The 16,689-nt window shown below is 40.3% G+C and overlaps 1 protein-coding gene across 1 annotated transcript; it reads left to right on the top strand.

Moving 5' to 3' along the window:
- Window positions 1–2,515: 2,515 nt before the first annotated feature.
- Window positions 2,516–14,305, top strand: LOC131613547 (uncharacterized). The gene is made up of 3 exons (XM_058885206.1): window positions 2,516–3,482; window positions 13,185–13,927; window positions 13,973–14,305. Exons 1-3 carry the CDS (start codon window positions 2,516–2,518, stop codon window positions 14,303–14,305), a joined length of 2,043 nt encoding a protein of 680 aa, XP_058741189.1.
- Window positions 14,306–16,689: the final 2,384 nt, after the last annotated feature.

Raw genomic sequence — 16,689 nt, 5'->3', positions numbered from 1 at the left:
ATTTTACCCGTGAGTGGGGCGGGAATCAATGATCATATAACAGGTATATTGTTGGTGACCGCTGTTCTTGTTCGTGGGTTACCGCTGTTCTCGTTCGAGTGTACTATTGGTTCCTGTTCGTGGGGTACTATGGTTCTTGTTCGAGTGGTAATTTGTGTTCTATTCCAGTGTGTTATTGACTATGGGCTTTGGTTCCGTGGATTGACATTCCGTGTTTCGTGTGGTATACCATTCGGGGCCGAACCTTTGACTTGGTACTATGTGTGTTACCGGTAGTTCAGAATGCCCGGTGGCTGGCAATAAGTCCCACCACTTTGCATTATAGCATATTTATTTCCAAAAGAAACGCAAATATATATATATATATATATATAATAACAAGCATTTGCATGTCATGTTTTTCAGGGATATTCAAGAGTTCATTCAGGTTGAAGATGGACACTCCCACTGATACTGTCAAAGAAGCAAAGAGACATACGCACACCTACAGCTTTTTTCGAGAGCCTTTGACCGCCTTAGAGGGTTTGAGTTCGTTGATGATCGCTTTTTGCTTGAAGAGTTTCACAGATAATTATGGGAACATTTTGACTTTGTTGGAAACCGTGGTTGACACTCCTGCTTTGCAAACTTTGGTACAATTCTATGATCTTGAAATGAGGTGTTTCATGTTTCAGGATTACCAGTTGGCTCCGACAGTGGAAGAGTACTCCATTATTCTTAATCTCAAGATAAAAGACGAAGTGCCATTCATCGATATTCCTAAGGAAGTGAACTTCAAGTCAATCCCTGCTGCTCTTTATTTGAGCATAAAAGAAGTATCTGATAATTGGAAGTTGAGTGGAGTTTCGGGGTTCCCTTTGAAGTTCTTGATAAGAAAAGCTAAAGAGGAATTTGGAAAAGAGAATTGGAACGCGTACGATGCATTGCTCGCTGTGGCCATTTACGGGATTGTGATGTTCCCGAACGTTCCCAATTTTGTGGACTCGGCGCGGTACACATCTTCATGGGAAAGAATCCCATTCCTACATTGTTGGCCAATACTTATTATGCCATTAATTCCCGATATGAGAAAAGTGGTGGTGCTATCAATTGTTGCCTTCAGTTGTTGTTCATCTGGTTCCTCTCTTTGCTACCTAGCAAAGGACCTTTTGTGAAGACAAGGGAGACACTCAAGTGGACCCGCAGGATTATGTCACTTACTTCTTACGATATTCAGTGGCAAAAGTACTGGATTAATATTTCTGAGGTGATAGTTGGGTGCGGTGAGTTCAATAATGTTCCTTTGGTTGGTACTAGGGGTTGCATCAATTACAATCCCGTGGTATCTTTGCGTCAATTGGGATATACCTTGAAAGACAAGCCGGCGGATCATTTGGTAGCGGATACGGTCTATTTTGAGAAGGGGTCGGATCCGGAGAAATTGAAGAGGATAATTGTGGCTTGGAAGAAGATTCGTAAGCATTACGGAGTTCATTTAGGGAAGAAAGAATCGCTTGCTTTGACGCCGTATGTTGAGTGGATTGTAAAGCGGGTCGGGAACTTGTTGCTTCCATATGACAGGGTTGCACCACTTCAAAAGCAACCTCCTTTGATTCTATCTGAATTTTTGCCAACGAAACTTTACAAGAATGCTTTGGTTACCAACTACAGGTTGCATGAAAGAGAACAAGAGACCAACTTGAAATTCTTTGAAGAGAGAGAGGCGAAGATGAGGTTATTGCACCAGCTCAAGCAAGCCGAAGGCGCAAGTTCAAGTCAGGCCAGTGTCCAAAGGCGTTCTTACGAGTTGCTAGAGGAAGATTTGCATCGCAAGCAGCAGGAGTGTCTACAATTACAGAGATCAGAGAATAGTCTCAAGAGGCAGAAGCGGGATTCAGATAAATAGCTAGCGGAAGAGAAGGCCAAGTCTGCTCGACTTGAGAAAGAATTAACAAGACTCCGAGCCCAACGGAGAGGAGATGGAGGAGCTCATTCTATTATCAGACGATCCTAGTGCTGCTATGGAGTGGATTCATTTGGTCCATGGAGTTGATTTGCTGTTTATTTTGATATTTGTCGCCCATATCGAGGATTGTTGGATGGGGTCGCATTTTGATATGCTGGATTTATTTTGTATGCCTTATGAGCATTTTGTGACACGGTTATGTGTTTTGTTTGTACGAATTCAAATTTGCAGTTATGTTGAATGAAATATGCTCTGTTTGCTGAAGTATTCTCGTATGTGTATAATTGTTCGATTATATTCTGTATCAGGGTTTCTCTGTCCTATCTGAAAGTGGGATGAACTCTTGGATACCTGAAAAACTGACAAACATTTCATACATACCATTCACATGTCATACATGTCATACATTTGCAGGTTTTGCAGGTCTTATATCTTATGTCTCGCTGTTTTGTTATCAAAAGGTGTTCTAAGATGGCAAATCATTCATATCCAACTCGAAGCAATCAGCGAAGACAGATGGAGCAGATACAGGAGCAAATGGCTGAGATGCGAACTTAGTTAACCGAATAGATGAATGCACATAAGGCACGGTTTATGGAGGCGTTGGCTAACGTCACCAGGGGTCAAGAGGATTTGCGAGTTCTCGTCGAGAATTCCAGGAGGACTGAAAATGAAGGACATCAGTATGGTTTGTTTGACGATGTGTCGGGCCGTATTGACGATCATCATGATGAGAATGAGTTCAAGCATCCTCACTATGTGGCTTATAATCCTTTCAACCAGAATCAGGGCTTCCCACCACCACCTTCGTCTCGTCTATTGGGGAGGAGAGATAATCAGAACCGTGGTAATCAGGATTTCAACTTCGAGAATGTTGATCAGTTGTCTAGGCATAGCGCTGAGGGTGCGCAGGAGGAAGTTGAAAGGTATCGTCTGATCGAGGAGCGTTTGAGGGCTGTTGAAGGCAAACGGGTGTTGGGCATGGATATTAATGATCTAGGTTTGGTGCCAAACATGAGGATTTCGCCAAAGTTCAAAGTTCCTACCTTTGACAAGTACAACGGAGTTACCTGTCCCTTGACTCATGTTAAGGCTTATTACTGCAAGATGTCGGTTTACTCAGAGGAGGAAGGTTTCTTGATGCACTTCTTCCAGGATAGCTTGGCTGGAGCTTCCTTGGAATGGTACATGCAACTCGAGCGTGCTCACATCCATTCATGGAGAGATCTTGTCGAGGCTTTTATTAAGCACTATCAGTACATTGTTGACATGGCACCCAATAGGACTCAGCTGCAGAGTTTGGTTCAAGGGTCCAAAGAATCTTTCAAGGAATACGCTCAGAAATGGCGTGAGTTAGCTGCGAGAGTTCAGCCGCCAATGACTGAGCGCGAGATGATTGATATGTTCACAAGCACTCTGTCGGGACATTACTATTTGGCTTGTAGTACTTTTGCAAGTTTTGCTGAGATGGTTAGATGTGGTGAACGTGTCGAGATGGGCTTGAAGATGGGAAAGATACAGTTAGGTGGCGTCGCTAGTGAAGGATAGAAAAACACTTAGAAAGGGGGGGATTGAATAAGTGTGACTTAAAATCTTGAGCGATAAAAATAAAATGCACAATTATTTTTATCCTGGTTCGCTGTTAACGAAGCTACTCCAGTCCACCCCCGCAGAGATGATTTACCTCAACTGAGGATTTAATCCACTAATCGCACGGATTACAATGGTTTTCCACTTAGCCGCAACTAAGTCTTCCAGAGTCTTCTGATCACAACCTGATCACTCCAGGAACAACTGCTTAGTTCACTCCTAAGACTTTTCTAGAGTCTACTGATCAACACGATCACTCTAGGCTTAGTTCACTCCTAAGACTTTCTGCTCAGCCAACTGCCAAGACTTCCTGCTCAGCCAACTGCCAAGACTTCCTGCTCAGCTAACTGCTAAGACTTCCTAGAGTATACTGATCAACTGATCACTCTAGTTCCTTACAACTTAATGTAATCAATTCAAGAGTTTACAAATGCTTCTTAAAAGCAATAATCACAACTGTGATATTTCTCTTACAATTTAAGCTTAATCTCACTAAGATATTACAACAGCAATGTAGTGAGCTTTGATGAAGATGAAGATTCTGAGTTTTGATTTGAACAGAGTTTCAGCAAGTGAATTTGAATTGTATTGGTGCGAAATCGTTAACCTTGCTTCTCATCAGAACTTCATATTTATAGGCGTTGAGAAGATGACCGTTGAATGCATTTAATGCTTTGCGTGTTCCGTACAGCTTTGCATTTAATGTTATACGCTTTTGTCAACTACCTCGAGCCTTGTTCACGCTGTGTCTACTGACGTAGCCTTTAGTAGCTTTAACGTTCCTTTTGTCAGTCAGCGTAGTCTGCCACGTGTACTTCCTTCTGATATGATGTTTGTAAATACGACGTTTGAATATCATCAGAGTCAAACAGCTTGGTGCACAGCATCTTCTGATCTTCTGACCTTGAAGTGCTTCTGAGCGTGATACCATCTTCTGATCTTCAGTGCTTCTGATCTCATGTTCTTCTGATGCTTCCATAGACCCATGTTCTGATTCTGCTTCGACCATCTTCTGATGTCTTGCCAGACCATGTTCTGATGTTGCATGCTGAACCATTTGAGACACATCTTCTGAGCGCTGAATTATGCGTACTCTTTATATATATTTCCTGAAAGGGAAATTGCATTGGATTAGAGTACCATATTATCTTAAGCAAAATTCATATTATTGTTATCATCAAAACTAAGATAATTGATAAGAACAAATCTTGTTCTAACAATCTCCCCCTTTTTGATGATGACAAAAACATATATAAATGATATGAATTTGCGATCAGAAAGAGTAGACGGCAAAAGACAAATTACACAGCTATAGCATAAGCATATGAATATGTCTCCCCCTGAGATTAACAATCTCCCCCTGAGATAAATAATCTCCCCCTGAAATAAATACTCGAAGAACTTTAATAAAAGACTTCCCTGATTATTTCGGTAGAGACGATCATATGAGCTTCTGTCTTCAGAGAATTCATAGCTTCTGACTTCTGCTTCCATTGGACAGCTTCAGAACTTGAATTTCTTTGATCTTCAGAACATTCACAGCTTCTGACTTCTGCTTCCATTCAGGACAGCTTCAGAACTTGAATTTCTTTGATCTTCAGAACATTCACAGCTTCTGACTTCTGCTTCCATTCAGGACAGCTTCAGAACTTGAATTTCTGGATCTTTTAGAACATTCACATCTTCTGATTTCTGCTTCCCTCGGATAGCTTCAGAACTTTGAATGTCTACCAACATCACTTCATGCTAGATTTGTATCAGAACATTGTTGAATGTACCAGAGCATCATTTGAGCATCTCTACATCCTGAAATGTTACAGAACAAAAACTAAACGACAAAAGTCAGCATGAACGAGTTAGAACATAAAATGTATATTCAAATACATGATATGTATCAGAGCCAAATGTATCAGAGCATTTTAGGCTAAAAACATGTATCAGAGCAAATAATGTATCAGAGCCATAACATTATGTGTATCAGGGCAAATAGAATTTTGTCAGAACAGGATAGACAATGATATTCAAATTCTATTATCAGTGCTTCTGATTCATTCTTCTTTCTTGCTTCTGATCTCTGAAGCTTGATAGCACTCAGCTTGCTTCAGTTTCAATGGTTTTGCTTCTAGTGTTTGCTTTGAAGATTCACTTCACTTCTTTGTACCTGCAAAAACACTTAAACCATATAGAACTTGCAGTTCTTGTTAGTGAATGTGTGGGAGCCTTTACCCAGCAACTGATAGATATAATCAAATCATTTATCATTTATCTTTCTCCCCCTTTTTGTCATAACATCAAAAAGAATATTTTAAAAAAAAATTCAGATGTAAAAAAACGACAAAAGAGAAAACATTTACTGGAATGTAAAACACAAGGAAACTTTTTCATTGATAAATCAAAAAAGGATCACAAAAGATGTGCAACAAAGAAAAATAAAACTACAGAGACCAGATCCTAGGACCCTAGCTAAGACCACGTCTGTGCCAGCATGCCATGAAGGAGTGAAACGCCTCATTGACTGCTTCTAGGGCTTTCAGGCGAGGGATCAGGGAGACTTGGTCCTGCAGCAGATCTTCCACCACCTTTTCCAGAGACAACATCCTCAGCGGGTGAAGATGAAGAGATGTCTTCAGAAGAGATTAAGGGAGAGGAAAAATCAGAGGAAGCTGAGTCTTGAAGGTCGAGAGATGAGGAAGAAGATGGAGATGATGGAGGGCTTTCACCAGGAGGATGAAACACACGTCTAGAATAATTTCCAGACAGCATTGCTTCGAAAGGATTCACCTTGAGAGGATCATAGGTGATTTTGATCTTTTTGGGTTTGGAAGGTGATGTTTCAACAGCTTTTCGTTTGTTGTTTCTATCATTCTCATTATTTGCTGGTTTTGAAGAAGAATTCATGATGAGTTTGCAAAAAAAAATTAACAGGTAGGGTTTGATAAGGAAGAGAGGGAGAGACAATCTTTAAGAAGGAAACAAGGAGATAGGAAACCGAAAACCATTTTGAAGAGTATTTAAAGAAAAATAAAATGAAACGAATGATGAAAAGCATTTAATGTTACGTGACGTGAGGAGAGATAATAAAGACGAATGAGGTGACTAGCACAGTTACCTATGGTCGGCGTCCCTTCAACTGCACGCGCGCTTATCCATGAATAGTAACGACAGGTTTACCATCCCGAGATAAAGCGTAACAGCTGTTTTGCTTTAAAAGAGGTTCTGAATCAACTTAGACAATGAAACGTTAGTAATAACCGAATCATAATTTCTAAAAGAATTCAATCAGAACTTCTGTTTAAAAAAATATTCCACATTCATTTCAGAAGATACTCATATATGAGAAATTCTCATCTTCTCATTCTGGGCATAAATCCATACTGATGTTCTTCAGAATGAACTTAAACCTATCTTCAGCTAGGGGTTTTGTAAAGATATCAGCCCATTGATGGTCTGTATCAACAAAGTTTAAAGAAATAACACCCTTCTGAACATAGTCCCTTATGAAATGATGTTTTATCTCAATATGCTTAGCTTTTGAATGAAGAATAGGATTCTTAGATAAACATATAGCAGAAGTATTATCACAGAATATAGGAATGTTACTCTCAAATATCTGATAATCTTCTAACTGACTTTTCATCCAGAGCATCTGTGTACTACAACCAGCAGCTGCGACATATTCTGCTTCTGTGGTTGATAGAGCAATGGTTGCTTGCTTCTTGCTGTACCAGGAGATTAAGTGACTTCCAAGAAATTGGCAACTTCCTGAAGTACTTTTTCTTTCAATTCTGTCTCCAGCATAATCAGCATCGCAGAATCCTACTAAGTTGTATTCTTTAGATTTTCTGTAAACTAAACCAACATTAGTAGTACCTTTCAGATACCTTAGAATCCTCTTAACAGCAGTTAAATGAGATTCTCTAGGATCCGATTGGAATCTAGCACACAAACAAACACTGAACAGAATGTCAGGTCTAGAAGCAGTCAGATATAGAAGAGATCCAATCATACCTCTGTATAGCTTCTGATCTACCTTCTTACTTACCTCATCCTTACCTAGGATGCATGTTGGATGCATAGGAGTTTTGGCTTCTTTGCAGTCTAGAAGATTGAACTTCTTCAGAAGTTCCTTCACATACTTGGTTTGGTGAACATACGTTCCTTCTGATGTTTGATTTATTTGTATTCCAAGGAAATACTTGAGTTCTCCCATCATGCTCATTTCAAACTCAGCCTGCATAGACTTAGCAAACTCCTTTCCAAGTGTAGCATTAGATGTTCCAAAAATAATATCATCTACATATATTTGACAAATTAAGATATCCTTTTCAAAGGTTTTACAAAAGAGAGTAGTGTCCACTTTCCTCTAGTGAAACCATTATCTAGAAGGAAAGAACTTAAGCGTTCATACCAAGCTCTGGGAGCCTGTTTCAATCCATACAATGATTTCTTAAGTTTAAAAACATGATTAGGAGACATAGAGTCTTCAAAACCAGGAGGTTGATGGACATAAACTTCTTCATCTATATAACCATTTAAGAAGGCACTCTTAACATCCATCTGATAGAGAGTGATGTTATGTTGAGTGGCAAAAGAAATTAATAGACGAATAGACTCTAACCTGGCTACTGGTGCAAAGGTTTCTGTGTAGTCAATCCCTTCTTGCTGACTATAACCCTGAGCCACCAGTCTGGCTTTGTTCCTTACCACTTCACCTTTCTCACTAAGCTTGTTTCTGAAGACCCATTTTGTACCAATTATGTTGAATCCATCTGGTCTAGGAACAAGATCCCAAACATCATTCCTTGTAAACTGATTTAGTTCTTCTTGCATAGCAATTATCCAGTCTGGATCTTCTAGAGCATGATCAACAGAAGTTGGCTCGATCAAAGATACAAGACCTAATTGACAGTCTGCATTGTTCCTAAGGAATGCTCTTGTTCTGATTGGATCATCCTTCTTTCCAAGAATGACATCTTCTGAATGACCAGAGATGAGTCTGGATGATCTTCTGACAGATGGTTCTTCAGAAATACTTAGATCCTCCAGAGAAGCTGTTACTTGATCTTCAGATTCTTTGCTTCTGAGGAGCTCTGCTTCTGATGCGTTGCTTCTTGGCTCAGCAACTTCTGATATGTCAATATCACAACCTGCAAAATTATCAACTTGCTTTGGTTTTTCAGAACCAAGCTTATCATCAAACCTGATATTGATTGATTCTTCTACAACCAATGTTTCAGTATTGTATACCCTGTAGCCTTTTGAGCGTTCAGAGTATCCAAGAAGGAAACACTTTTGAGCTTTGGAATCAAACTTACCAAGATGATCTTTAGTGTTCAGAATAAAGCATACACATCCAAAAGGATGGAAATATGAAATGTTGGGCTTTCTATTCTTCCACAATTCATAGGGAGTCTTATTTAGAATAGGTCTGATAGAGATTCTATTCTGAATATAACATGCAGTGTTTATTGCTTCTGCCCAGAAATGCTTAGCCATATTGGTTTCATTGATCATGGTTCTGGCCATTTCTTGAAGAGTCCTATTCTTTCGTTCTACAACCCCATTTTGCTGTGGAGTTCTAGGACAAGAGAAATCATGGGCAATACCATTTTCTTTGAAGAATTCTTCAAAGGATTTGTTCTCAAATTCACCACCATGATCACTTCTGACCTTTATGATTTTACACTCTTTTTCAGATTGAATCTGAATGCAGAAATCAAAGAACACTGAATGAGACTCATCCTTGTGTTTCAAGAATTTTACCCATGTCCAGCGGCTATAATCATCTACGATGACCAATCCATATTTCTTTCCTCTGACAGATGCTGTTTTGACTGGTCCAAACAGATCAATGTGCAAGAGTTCTAATGGCCTTGAGGTAGAAACAACATTCTTAGACTTGAATGCAGGTTTGGAGAACTTGCCCTTCTGACATGCTTCACAAAGAGCATCTGATTGGAATTTCAGATTAGGGAGTCCTCTGACAAGATTCAGTTTGTTAATCTGAGAGATCTTTCTCAAACTAGCATGACCTAACCTCCTGTGCCAGACCCACTGCTCTTCAGAAACAGACATAAGACAAGTCACCTTCTGACTCATAAGATCTTGCAGATCTGTCTTATAAATGTTGTTCTTCCTCTTGCCTGTAAATAGGATTGAGCCATCCTTCTGATTTACAGCCTTGCAAGACTCTTGATTAAAGATTATATCATAACCATTGTCACTTAATTGACTGATAGATAAAAGGTTATGTGTTAATCCTTCTACAAGAAGTACATTAGAGATGGAAGGAGAGTTACCAGATTTTATAGTTCCAGAGCCAATTATCTTGCCCTTCTGATCTCCTCCGAACTTGACTTCTCCTCCAGACTTAAGCACCAGGTCTTGGAACATAGACCTTCTTCCTGTCATGTGTCGCGAGCATCCAGAGTCCAGGTACCATGACATGTTGTGCTTTGTCCTTCTTGCAGCCAAGGATATCTGCAATAGGAATAATCTTATCCTTAGGTACCCACATCTTTTTGGGTCCTTTCTTGTTAGATTTTCTCAAGTTCTGATTGAACTTGGGTTTAACATTGTAAGCAATAGAAGGAACAGCATGATAATTCTTAATGTGAGTTTCATGATATTTCCTAGGTTGTGTCACATGCTTCTTAGTGTGTGTAATGTGAAAACTTTGTGCATGTGAGGTGTGCCTAATATCATGTGAGTGGCCATACTTGAACTGATCATACAATGGCTTGTATGTAATTTTCATTTCATCAACAGGTTCAAGTTTGTATGGGGTTTCACCCTCATAACCAATGCCAACTCTTTTGTTTCCAGACACAGCATATATCATAGAAGCTAGCTGACTTCTGCCAATACTTCTAGATAAGAACTTTCTGAAACTTAAATCATATTCTTTCAGAATATGGTTCAGACTAGGAATGGATTTTTCTGAATCAGAAGGAGATCCAACATTATTGGATAGTTTTAAAAGTTTTTCTTTTAATTCAGAATTCTCCAACTCAAGCTTCTTTGTTTCAAATTCAAATTGCTTTTTCAGCTTTTTGTATTTGAGACTGATCTGAGACTTGAGTTCCAGAAGTTCAGTTAGACCGGAAACTAACTCATCTCTAGTAAGTTCAGAAAATACCTCTTCAGAATCTGATTCTGATGTAGATTCTGATCCGTCATCTTCTGTCGCCATCAGCGCACAGTTGGCCTGCTCATCTTCTGAATCATCTTCTGACTCATCCCAGGTTGCCATAAGACCTTTCTTCTTATGAAACTTTTTCTTGGGACTTTCCTTCTGAAGATTTGGACATTCATTCTTGTAGTGTCCAGGCTCATTGCATTCATAGCACATGACCTTCTTCTTGTCAAATCTTCTTTCATCAGAAGATTCTCCACGTTCAAATTTCCTTGAACTTCTGAAGCCTCTGAACTTCCTTTGCTTGGTCTTCCAGAGTTGGTTTAGCCTTCTGGAAATCATGGACAGTTCATCTTCTTCTTCAGATTCTGATTCTTCAGGATCTTCTTCTCTAGCCTGAAAAGCGTTAGTGCATTTCTTGATATTAGATTTTAATGCAATAGACTTACCTTTCTTTTGAGGCTCATTTGCGTCCAGCTCAATCTCATGGCTTCTCAAGGCACTGATAAGCTCTTCCAGAGAAACTTCATTCAGATTCTTCGCAATCTTGAATGCAGTCACCATCGGACCCCATCTTCTGGGTAAGCTTCTGATGATCTTCTTTACATGATCCGCCTTGGTGTATCCTTTGTCAAGAACTCTCAATCCAGCAGTCAGAGTTTGAAATCTCGAAAACATCTTTTCAATGTCTTCATCATCCTCCATCTTGAAGGCTTCATACTTCTGGATTAAGGCAAGAGCTTTTGTCTCCTTGACTTGAGCATTTCCTTCATGAGTCATTTTCAAGGACTCATATATGTCATAGGCCGTTTCCCTGTTAGATATCTTCTCATACTCAGCATGAGAGATAGCATTCAGCAAAACAGTTCTACATTTATGATGATTCCTGAAAAGCTTCTTTTGGTCATCATTCATTTCTTGCCTTGACAGCTTCACGCCTCTGGCATTTACTGGATGTTTGTAACCATCCATCAGAAGATCCCATAGATCACCATCTAGACCCAGAAAGTAACTCTCCAGTTTATCTTTCCAGTATTCAAAGTTTTCACCATCAAATACCGGCGGTCTAGTATAACCATTGTTACCGTTGTATTGCTCAGCAGAGCCAGATGTAGATGCAGGTGTAGGTATAGTCCTTTCACTTTCATCAACCATCTTTTAAATGAAGCGTTTTTCTCTTCCTGAATCTTTTCTAAACACGGTTAAGTGCTTGCACCTTAGAACCGGCGCTCTGATGCCAATTGAAGGATAGAAAAACACTTAGAAAGGGGGGGATTGAATAAGTGTGACTTAAAATCTTGAGCGATAAAAATAAAATGCACAATTATTTTTATCCTGGTTCGCTGTTAACGAAGCTACTCCAGTCCACCCCTGCAGAGATGATTTACCTCAACTGAGGATTTAATCCACTAATCGCACGGATTACAATGGTTTTCCACTTAGCCGCAACTAAGTCTTCCAGAGTCTTCTGATCACAACCTGATCACTCCAGGAACAACTGCTTAGTTCACTCCTAAGACTTTTCTAGAGTCTACTGATCAACACGATCACTCTAGGCTTAGTTCACTCCTAAGACTTTCTGCTCAGCCAACTGCCAAGACTTCCTGCTCAGCCAACTGCCAAGACTTCCTGCTCAGCTAACTGCTAAGACTTCCTAGAGTATACTGATCAACTGATCACTCTAGTTCCTTACAACTTAATGTAATCAATTCAAGAGTTTACAAATGCTTCTTAAAAGCAATAATCACAACTGTGATATTTCTCTTACAATTTAAGCTTAATCTCACTAAGATATTACAACAGCAATGTAGTGAGCTTTGATGAAGATGAAGATTCTGAGTTTTGATTTGAACAGAGTTTCAGCAAGTGAATTTGAATTGTATTGGTGCGAAATCGTTAACCTTGCTTCTCATCAGAACTTCATATTTATAGGCGTTGAGAAGATGACCGTTGAATGCATTTAATGCTTTGCGTGTTCCGTACAGCTTTGCATTTAATGTTATACGCTTTTGTCAACTACCTCGAGCCTTGTTCACGCTGTGTCTACTGACGTAGCCTTTAGTAGCTTTAACGTTCCTTTTGTCAGTCAGCGTAGTCTGCCACGTGTACTTCCTTCTGATCTGATGTTTGTAAATACGACGTTTGAATATCATCAGAGTCAAACAGCTTGGTGCACAGCATCTTCTGATCTTCTGACCTTGAAGTGCTTCTGAGCGTGATACCATCTTCTGATCTTCAGTGCTTCTGATCTCATGTTCTTCTGATGCTTCCATAGACCCATGTTCTGATTCTGCTTCGACCATCTTCTGATGTCTTGCCAGACCATGTTCTGATGTTGCATGCTGAACCATTTGAGACACATCTTCTGAGCGCTGAATTATGCGTACTCTTTATATATATTTCCTGAAAGGGAAATTGCATTGGATTAGAGTACCATATTATCTTAAGCAAAATTCATATTATTGTTATCATCAAAACTAAGATAATTGATAAGAACAAATCTTGTTCTAACAGCTAGTTCTACTGGTGGAAAGAAACAATCAGAGGGTTATACCAAAAAGAAAGAAGGAAACACGGATGCTGTGTATGGGAAAAGTGGCCAAGGAAGAAGCAATTCTCAGGTTAACGTTGTTACTATTCCTATGCCGCAGCAACAACAACAACAGGGGCAGCGCCCTCAATATCAAAATAACCAGTATCGGCAGAGAAGGGATAGAAAGATTGATCCGATTCCTATGACATATGCTCAGCTATTGCAGCACTTGCTCAGCATTGGAAAGATCACTTTGAGAGACGCTCTGAATGCTCCAGATCGTCAGTCTCCGAACTATATTGCGAATGCACGGTGTGCTTTCCATTCTGGTGCTGCTGGACATGATACACAGAGGTGTATTGCATTGAAAAACAAAGTCCAAGATTTGTTGGATCAAAAGGTTATTCAATTCACTCCGACACCAAACATTGTCAACAATCCTATGCCTACCCACGGAGGAGACGCAGGTGTGAATGCCATTAAGGATGAAGGGATAAGTGTTGTATCTGATGTGGGCTGTTTGACTTTCCCTCTTGTGTCTGTGAAGAAACATCTGGTTAATAGTGGCATCTTCCCGGGCTGTGGTGTCGATTGTGAGAATTGCAAGAATCAACCTGAGGGCTGTTTTTATTTGAAGAGTATGGTTCAGAGATTGATGGATGAAGGTCCTCTCCAATTCTATAGAAAAAGGAGAAACGTGAGGGTTGCAAATGACGAGGTGGTGGTAATTGACATTCCATAAGAACCTGTGGCTCCTATCAGTATTCAGGTGCCTGTTCAGATACCTGTCGTCATTCCTTATGCAGAGCAACCAGCAGCATTAATGATCACTGTTCCTGGGCCGATTCCATATGAGAGTGAGAAGGCCATTCCTTGGCACTATGGCTCAGATGTGTACTACTATGGCACAAAGAAAGAGGATGAGTTGAAAGTCAAATTTGTGGACGTCGCAGTTGCAAACACTGATAATTTTGTCGGTACTGGTAGGATCACTCGCAGTGGTAGGGTGTTCTCTCCTCAGCTTGTACAAAACAATGCAGATGCTTTGGCTAAGGCCAAAGGTAAACAAGTGGTGACTGATGATCAGAACTCTCCGGTTTAGAATGGGGCACCTGGTAGTGATGTATCTTCCAAGGATGTGGAGGAGTTGTTTAGAATCATCAAGAAATCCGATTACAAAGTTGCCGAGCAGTTGGGTCAGACCCAATCAAAGATTTCCATCTTGCAATTGCTGATGTGTTCGGAGGTTCATAGAGATGCTCTTTTGAGAATTCAAAATGGTGCCTATGTACCCCAGGAAATATCTGTGAATCAGTTAGAGGCGGTGGCCAATAATATTTCAGTTGGAAATGGCTTGGGGTTTACCGATCGTGATCTTCCTCCTGAGGGGAGAAACCACAACAAGGCTTTTCATGTTTCGATAGAGTGTAAGGGGACGACTTTTTCTCATGTTCTGGTTGATACAGGTTCTTCCATGAATGTGCTTCCCAAATCAGCCCTTATGAGAATTGCCTATGCTGGTGTTGAGTTGAGGCCTAGTGAATTGGTGGTACGAGCTTTTGATGGTTCGAGAAGGTCTGTGTTCGGAGAAGTGGATTTGCCAATCCAAGTAGGTCCTCAGATATTCACCACGACCTTTTATGTAATGGATATTCAACCTGCTTACTGTTGTCTATTGGAATGACCCTGGATTCACAAGGTTGGCGCTGTGACATCCACTCTTCATCAGAAGTTGAAGTATCCAGTCGATGGTAAAATGGTGACAGTTTGTGGTGAGGAAGATTACATCGTGAGTCATTTGTCTTCTTTCTGGTATGTGGAGATCGAGGGTGAAATACATGAGACGCCGTTCCAAGCGTTCGAGGCTGTAAATGCTGTGAGAATTCCTCTTTATGAGATAACGAAGCTAGAAACGGTTATGTCTTCCCTGAAAGACGCTTAGGTTGTTGTTGAAACTGGAAAGGTGGAAGGATGGGGGCAAGTAATTGATGTGCGTCCCAAATTTGGCAAGAACGGTCTTGGTTTCAGCCCGGGGAGGCAGAATGCATCGCTCAAGCCTGATATCCTCAGCCCAATCAAGTTCGTGAGTGGTGGTGTCATTCAGAACGGTCAGGTTAATGCCATTCTCAATGGCGAAGAGGTGGATGGTGATTGTGATTTTGATAGCTGGATTCGTCCAAGTATTCCTAGGGAGATGCCTCGCAACTGGACAATTGAAGATGTCATTCAAGTCACACAAGCTCAGGAGTAAATTTCTTGTTTTTACTTTTCTTATCATGCCATAATTCCTACGCTCTGCCCAAGGCGTAGTGAATCATTTGTAGGTCCATGCAGTTTGCATTTTCAAAGTTAATCATGAAATAAAAAGGACGTTTTTGCATTCAAATGTTTTGCTCGTTGTCTTTCTTTTAACTTTTTCCTTTAAATGGCAATGTTTTTGCACACACTTGCACATAGCTTAATAAATAAAACTAAAATAAAAATATCAATCATGCAGATGTTCCACCACCACGGATTCTATTGGTAACAGTTCCGCTATTGCTTATTATGATTTTGACAATCCGATCTACCAAGCTGAGGAGGAAGCTTACGAAGACTGTGATATACCCGATGAGTTGGCCAAATTGTTGAAACAAGAAGAAAAGAAAGCGATTCAGCCGCATCAGGAGGAAATTGAGATGGTGAATGTTGGCACTAAAGAGCAAGTCAGAGAAGTCAAGACAGAGGCTGCGCTTGAGGATAGTGTGAAGCAGAGGCTTATTGCTATGTTGAAAGAGTATGCAGACATCTTTGCTTGGTCTTATGAGGATATGCCTGGTCTTGATATAGATAGTGTGGTACACCGTCTACCTCTCAAGGAAGATAGTCCTCCTGTAAAGAAGAAGCTTCGAAGGAGTCGCCCAGATATGTCTGAGAAAATTAAGAAAGAGGTTGAGAAACAGTTTGATGCTAGCTTTCTGCATGTTGTGAATTACCCGCCATGGGTCGTTAATATTGTTCCTGTGCCTAAGAAGGATGGAAAGGTCAGGATGTGTGTTGATTACAGAGATTTGAACAGGATGAGTCCGAAGGATGATTTTCCTCTTCCCCATATCGATGTGCTGGTGGATAATACGGCTCCTTTTAAGGTGTTTTCTTTCATGGATGGCTTCTCTGGGTATAATCAGATCAAGATGGAAGCAGAAGACATGGAGAAAACAACGTTTATCACACCGTGGGGAACTTTCTACCATAAAGTCATGCCTTTTGGGTTGAAAAATGACGGGGCAACGTATCAGCGCGCCATGGTGACTCTTTTTCATGATATGATCCATAAAGAGATTGAAGTGTATGTTAACGACATGATTGCAAAGTCTCACACTGAAGAAGAGCACTTGTTTCACTTGCAAAAGTTGTTTGAAAGACTTCGGGAATTCAGACTGAGGTTGAATCCAAACAAATGTATTTTCGGAGTGCGATCTGGAAAGTTATTGGGCTTTGTCGTTA

The sequence above is a fragment of the Vicia villosa genome, linkage group LG6 (assembly GCF_029867415.1).
Source record: "Vicia villosa cultivar HV-30 ecotype Madison, WI linkage group LG6, Vvil1.0, whole genome shotgun sequence".
Classification (NCBI taxonomy): Eukaryota; Viridiplantae; Streptophyta; class Magnoliopsida; order Fabales; family Fabaceae; genus Vicia; species Vicia villosa.
This window is presented reverse-complemented; position numbering and strand designations above follow the sequence as displayed.